The sequence below is a fragment of the Pararge aegeria genome, chromosome 15 (genome assembly GCF_905163445.1).
Source record: "Pararge aegeria chromosome 15, ilParAegt1.1, whole genome shotgun sequence".
Lineage (NCBI taxonomy): Eukaryota > Metazoa > Arthropoda > Insecta > Lepidoptera > Nymphalidae > Pararge > Pararge aegeria.
The window spans coordinates 16,706,189-16,713,562 of record NC_053194.1 but is presented as its reverse complement, the minus strand read 5'-3'; the positions used below and the strand labels follow the sequence as shown (position 1 = coordinate 16,713,562).

At 37.7% G+C, this 7,374-nt stretch overlaps 1 protein-coding gene across 1 annotated transcript; it reads right to left on the bottom strand.

Annotated features, from left to right (window-relative positions):
* Positions 1–669: 669 nt before the first annotated feature.
* Positions 670–6,307, bottom strand: LOC120629875. The gene is made up of 4 exons (XM_039898949.1): positions 6,224–6,307; positions 5,152–5,354; positions 4,163–4,268; positions 670–1,951 (listed from the first exon to the last, which is right to left on the bottom strand). The coding sequence occupies exons 2-4, from the start codon at positions 5,351–5,353 to the stop codon at positions 1,480–1,482; spliced, it is 780 nt and encodes a 259-aa protein (XP_039754883.1). The 5' UTR covers position 5,354; positions 6,224–6,307; the 3' UTR covers positions 670–1,479.
* Positions 6,308–7,374: the final 1,067 nt, after the last annotated feature.

Genomic DNA, 7,374 nt, shown 5'->3' with positions numbered 1-7,374 from the left:
CCTTTAAAAGTACCTTTTCACGTCGGTCTTTTATCTTTAATATGGTCGTAAGTAAATACTTAGAATGTTTTGAATTAGTTAGTGTGGAAAAATTAATATCCTTCTTTGGATTTAATATTTTTACTTTTGATTTAATAGTTTTAATACTAATAAATAAATAATATTAAATAATTTGGCTAGCAATTCGTGTACATAGACTCATAGTATTCGTGAAACAAATCATATTTAACTTGAATATTTGTCTTTAGTTAGGTATAACTTAGTTTTTGTGACACTTAGAACTTCTTAATAATGTACAAAATATTTGACTAGTTTAAAAAAAAATTACGCCAATAAACAAACTTTTTCGTTTCTGAATAGATGTCTGTTCTAATATGTGTCTTATGTTATTCATAGTGCAATATTAATCTAACAATACTCACATAGGTACTTATCTTATCGCAAATGTTTTACTAGATAGGAATATTGAAACTTTCTGACTTGAATGACTGAAACGTGAATGTTTGGCACATTCACGAGAGTTATGCTCGTTTTCACTAAACATCGTCTTCGCCTAAATCGACTGCCTAATGTTTCAGGCGATGTCTGTAAAAAAACGTTTTACCAACTCTTAGGTGATAACTATTGGTGAACGATTCATGTATGCCTAGGAATCTCCTTAGATTAAACCTCACATATTTAGGCATTGCCTAGATCGTTGTTAGTGAAAAAGGGCATTAGACTCCCATCAATCCATTTAAAATTGTTTTTGATACGTAGAAACGCCAGCAGGACTAACATAGACGGAAGAGATTTTTTATCACGGGGAAAAAAGGACATGATTAAATAATATTATTGAATATAGATACGTGTCATATGAAAGGAAGGTAAACTTCTTAACTGCTCGGCACGTGAACAAGTAAATTTTATCCATTTTAAGTGGATATAATTGAAAGAAAAAAAAGTCCTACCTATGATAGCCGTACAGGATTCTTTACACTGTCACCTCGCTTATGTTGGATCCGTAGCCTTAATATAAGGCTCGCTCGCAATCGAGGAATCGCTTTCGAGTATGGAAATATTTTAACATAAGAATAAAATTGATCTTTTTTGCATTGATTTAAAGCTCTATCTTGTCTACAACTCTATAGTTCGGGTTTTTGACAGAACGTTTATAAAACAGAAATCAGCAGTAGGGACTAAAAAAACTAGTGATGTTTGGTCCATTTTACTTAGACGATACAAAGTTTAAAGTTCGAAAACGACTCCTCGATTGCGAGCGAGCAAATATTGTACTAAGGCTACAGATATATTCAACTGTTCATTTGAAATTCAAAATCACGATAGATACCAAGTGTGTATTAATAGTGTAATATTTTGTGTTCTGTAGCTGTGTAATAATGGTCCTCAAACGAGTCGGTCGACGTTGGAGTCATTCATCGACCACTCGTAATCGATATCTGTTGAATCGGCGACGGAAAATACCGCGCCATTCTCGGTTCATATGGCCGATTTCTCCGGGTTGTTAGCATCACTGACGCGGCGGGAATGCGGTGCTCTCCGAAGTGTTCTGGGTTGGAGATTCAATGGGGGCAAGTTTGGTCTCTCGATTCTAGTGGGCGAGGAGACTAGAGGACGGTTTCCTCGGCGGAGCGTCTCCATACCGTTACGGAAGTATTCCTCTGTTCTATCGGAGTAGCTTTCGATAAGTGGAGCGGGGTCTTCGTATTCAACGTTGAAGTGTCGAGTGATGGCTAAATCGTCTGGAGGCCCCAGTTTGTAGAGCGGTGGTTCGACGCACTCGTAATGGTGGTCTTCTGTCTCATCGTGAGGATAGGTGTCGGCGACGAAGTGTCTGGTGCCTCGAGGTGTCAGTGCTGCCCATAGGACTCGAGAGTCCAATGCAGCGCTTCCATACAGGGCGTTGGAACCGCCGGCTTTGCCAGTGCCACTCTTGCAACCTCCGCGCGCTCTGTAGAATGGAACATATGGATAGAAGCAGGCGTTACTTTGCGGAATAAATAAATAAATAAATAAATATATTAAATAAATATACTACGACAATACACACATCGCCGTCTAGTCCCAAAGTAAGCATAGCTTGTGTTATGGGTAACTGATGAATATTTTTTATGAATAATATACATAAATACGTATAATATATAGATAAACACCTAGACACTGAAAAACATTCATGTTCATCACACAAATATTGTCCAGTAGTGGGAATCGAACCCACGGCCTTGGACTGAGAAAGCAGGGTCGCTGCCCACTGCGCCAATCGGCCGTCAAATTCCATTATATGTTATAAAAATAAAGCTTAATTGGCTATACTCCGCGAAAAGCAGGAGAATATGTATGGTGTAATTTATAATTTCTTCAATCCTTATACTCCACACCAAACAGATCTTCGGTAATATACCCTCTACGCACGTTTAACGAAACGAAGATGCTCCGGTTTCGGAGCGCCCAAACCGGAACATCTTCAGGAGATGTTGACTTTACAATGAATAATTATTGATAATTATTCATTATTTTCGCGGAGTATAGCTTAATTTAATGTACCAAGCTTACTTATAATTACCTATATTAATTTTTAGACGACGTTAAGATGGTGAAGTGAAAATGTAACGTATGCAAGTTTTAAACCGATAACCGTATCTTCGCAGTATCGACCTGGAATGCTTAAATAGCTTATCCGTATGGATAGGCCATTTAAGCCCTATAAAAGAAACCCTATTTTCATATCTTACATCATTTAATCGTTTAATTAATACCGACCACAGATTATACCTACATAGTGTTTTAGTGATAACTAACCACCGTAACTTTTATCGAATACGGCCGCCTTTGGTGCGTGCCGCCTTGGCCTGTGCCGCTGCGCTAACAAAGAATGCCGCGTACGACGTACAGCCACAGGAGAATTTGGCATTTTATTCCGAAGTTCCATGCCATAGTGAATGGTTCTGTTTGTTGACTTTGGCAGAAAAGGTTTTATCATACTCGGTGTAGTAACTACGTCGAGATGTCGATACTTTAGTAGGAATGGGGACCTTATTAAGTTGGATCCTATATTAGTACAGGACACGATGAACCTTACACTTCGCGTGATGACAAATAGGGTCTATTTTACTTTCGTTTACCTACTCATATTGTTTATTGAAATTTTCCTATAACTTGTCTTTGTTATAACAACACCATAAGAATAAAATAGACACAAAAAAAATCAACAAGTAGTTTCTCACATCAAAAGCAAAATTTATAAAAAAAATTAAAGCATAAAAGTAAAATGCCAAATTCTTCTGCCAGTGTACCGACAATTAATTTCATAAATTAAACAGACTATACTTGAGTCAATTTTGAAATCATACTTTCTCAAGTACTCTGAAACGAACATTAGCGCTAGAAAGACATATAATTGTATATCAAAAACTTACGTGACATATGATACAAAAAGTTGAACGTTGTTAAACGAAAATTATCTAACCCACATTGAGGTAGTTTTGTGTCATTAAGGGCCTTACAAATAAATGTGGCATAACGGCGCAATAGCACAGTAGTAAAAGTAACGCAGTCTTTGGACACACTTTTAGATGTCAAAGCTTGAAAAAACACTGCATAATTAAACTACGATGTAGGCAACGAAAACGTTTAAAACTACGTCCAATAAAAATATATATTATTCCTTAAGTTTTACTATACCATGAAGACAGCTTAATGAAATATTATATTATCCCATAGTAGTTGCCTTACTTCTCTACTTCTCTACGGCGTGTGAAGTCTACCCATCCGCACTTTTCCAGCGTAGTGGACTACGGCCTAAAGCCTTTTCCCTCTGAGAGAAGGCCCGTGCCCAGTAGTGGGCCAGTAAGGGGTTGATGATGATGAAAGCTGTCAGATTTGACGGCCAATTGGCGCAGTTAGCAGCAACCCTGCTTTCTGAGTCCAGGGCCGTGGGTTCGATTCCCACAACTGGAAAATGTTTGTGTGATGAGCATGAATGTTTGTCAGTGTCTTGGTGTTTATATGTATATTCTATGTATTTATGTATATTATTCGTAAAAAAAATATTCATCAGTCGTCTTAGTACCCATAACACAAGCTACGCTTACTTTGGGGCTAGATGGCGGTGTGTGTATTGTCGCAGTATATTTATTTATTAAAAAAAAAAAAAGATACTTACTCTCTGCATTTCAGTAGGAACAGCGCTAGCAACGCTGCAATGCACAAAACACCGATACAGCATGTGATCAGGACCAGAAACCACGTGTCATCAGTGCTAGCGGGCTCTGAAACCAACATATTAAATCAGTAAAACAACCCTTAAAACTCATAACTGTGAGTAAATACCTTGTGTATTTACTTACAGTTATGAGAGAATGAAAAATGTTTAAGAAAATATTAGAAACGCTGTAAACAACTTTGCTTACATTGAAATTATTACTAAACAGCTGTTGCCTGCATAAATCGTCCGCTATTATAAAGTGTTTTACAAATCCCGTGGGAACCGTTAGTTTTTCTGGGATAAAAAGTCAACTATGTCAACTATATTACTCTCCGATATTGTTACACTCTCTCTACGAAGCGCTGATAGCCCAGTGGGCAGGACTTCGACTTCACTTTTGGGGGGCCGAGTTCGAATCCCAGCACGATCTCTAACTTTCTAAGTTATGTGCATTTTAAGCAATTAAAATATCACTAGCTTCATAGGTAAAGGAAACCATCGTGAGGAAACCTGCATGCCTGAGAAGTGAGAGTTCTCCATAATATTCTCAAAAGGTGTGTGGAGTCCACCAATCCGCACTGGGCCAGCGTGGTGGACTACGGCTTTAACCATTGTCATTGTGGGAGGAGAGCCTTGCCCTGGGAGCCGTTGCTGGGATTCGAACTTTCCCCTCGGAAAGTATAGTCGAAATCTTACTCTACTCCACTGGGCCACCACCACTGGGCGGTTATAAATGGATATCTAAAGAAAAAAAACTTTTATAAATTTAAAATGCATCTAAAAATATTCGGGAGCGACAGGTTTTAAATCTGCGACTCTCTGGTAATCGCGGCCTGAGCGCTTTAACCGATTAAGCTACGGCTCTACCACCGTCGATGCCGAAATTAGTATATGCCTTTTACATCAGTATAGCGACTAGCGCCATCTAGTAAGAAAAAACTGTTTACCATGTCTCGGTAGTTCATGATACTCGACTCCAGGAAAAAGTGCGTTCTCTTCAGTGTTATGCGCCGGTGGACACTTGGACGCTCGGCATGGCGGTGTCAGGTTTGCGATGTTCGCCAGGAATGCCGGTAGCGGCGGTGGTGGCATGTGCATGATAGAGTCGGGCGGTGGGCCCAGAGACAGGCATTCCGCCCCGCACGACATTCTGACAAAAAAAAAGTATATTATTTGTACAAGAAATATAATCTTAACTTATTTTAATATATGTAGCTGAGTTTGTTTGTTTACTTGAACGCGATGATCTCAGGAACTACTGCACGGCTATCATGGGCAGCAGGCATAGCACGGGCAGGAGATAAATAGTATATCCCCCGATTATATCCCCTGAAAAGGGATATAATTAACGTGTCCACCCGCTAAAACACGAAAACATGGAATAGGAGAGGTTTATCCCCGTTTATTTTTACACATATATTATTTGGATATTATTTCTAATTGTTCCCAAGGTACTCCGAGAATTGATAATGCTGTAGGAGAGATAATATATGTGTTATAATAAACGGGGTAAACTTCTCCTATTCACTGTTCCCGTGCTTTAGCAGGTGGACAAGTCAATTATATTCCTTGTCTGGGGATATAATCAGGGTATACAATTTTTGTCTCCCGCCTGCTGGTCTGATTAGAATTTTTTTTTTCTGTATTGGATAGCCCATTTATATATCATCATCATAAGACCAATAAAAGCAAAGTAAAGTTATATATTTATAGTTTTTTGTTTAAATTTACGAAATGTGCGCCAAGATTTATTTTGGTGAAATAGGTAAATATTGAATTTAACTTTGAAATATCGAATAGAAACTTCGTTCATAAATAAAAATAGTTATTAAAAATATTTAAAGTATTATGTTTTGGTCACTAGTTAATAATTTCAACAAGTAATATATGAAATGGCGAATCATAAGTTGTTTCAAATCGATAAAAGAGGAACTATTTGACATAAGCTAGTTTAATACAAAAGTCCTTATCACAAAAATATAACATCTTAATATATGAATGCACTGATAACATACTTACATTTAGTCCTTTTTTACGGAGTTTTACACAAAACGCACCACTTTTCCGAGGTATTTGGTTACACTTGTTCAAAATGGTCCATAAGATGGACAGCGCATGCGCCAATTTTCTCTACTAGTTAATAAAATTTAGATTATACATACAAATATATTTTTATAGCATCATCAATTGCGTGCTTTTGACCTGAACTGCTGATACTACACCAAACAAAAAGGGCATTGTATAGCGTGCATTTAAATGCACACGCATTGCAAGCTATCGTTGTACATCCCAAGTTATTGATTCACGCAAGCGCGGGCTTTTATTTCGCGACCCTTCATAGGGCAATATTTGAAGAAGGGCTGTTAATATAGCGCTGTCTCTTTTTCTTGTATTAAAAATGTGTGAAGTTGAAAGAAAACGAAGGAATCATAAATTTTCCACGGTAAGGGACGGGCTCATGGGATGTTTTGACAAAATTATCACTTTAACTATGAAGAACAACACATCGAGTTTTTGTTAGTTATAACCGAAATATAAAGGAGCGTTGATAGCCCAGTGGGTAGGACTTCGACTTCACTATCAGGAAGGCGAGTTCGAATACCAGCACGCACATGTAACTTTTCTAAGTTATGGGCGTTCTAGGCAATTAAAATATCACTTGCTTCAACGTACCGTAACGTAAACCTGCATACCTGAGAGTTAGCCATAATGTTCTCAAAGGCGACGGCCGATTGGCGCAGTGGGCAGCTACCCTGCTTTCTGAGTCCAAGGTCGATGGTTCGATTCCCACAACGAAAATATTTGTGTGATGAACATGAATTGTTTCAGCGTCTGGGTGTTTTATGTATATTATAGGTATTTATGTGTGTTATATATGTAGTAGACTTACGGTAGCCTCACAATATATTTTTAATAATATAGTATTTGTAAGACAACATATTTGTCTATACAAAAAAAAAGTGGATTTAAACAGTCGACTTACAAGAAATGGTCATAAATTAGTGACATATGCATATCGTCTGCGAAAGGTACAGAAGTCATTTGTGGGATTGAGTATAATACGCTTTTATAATATGATTCCTAGGGTAATTGTGGACCTACCAATGCATAAGTTTTAAGAATATGTTAAAACATATTTATTACAGCGAAGTTACTATACAATTGATGGA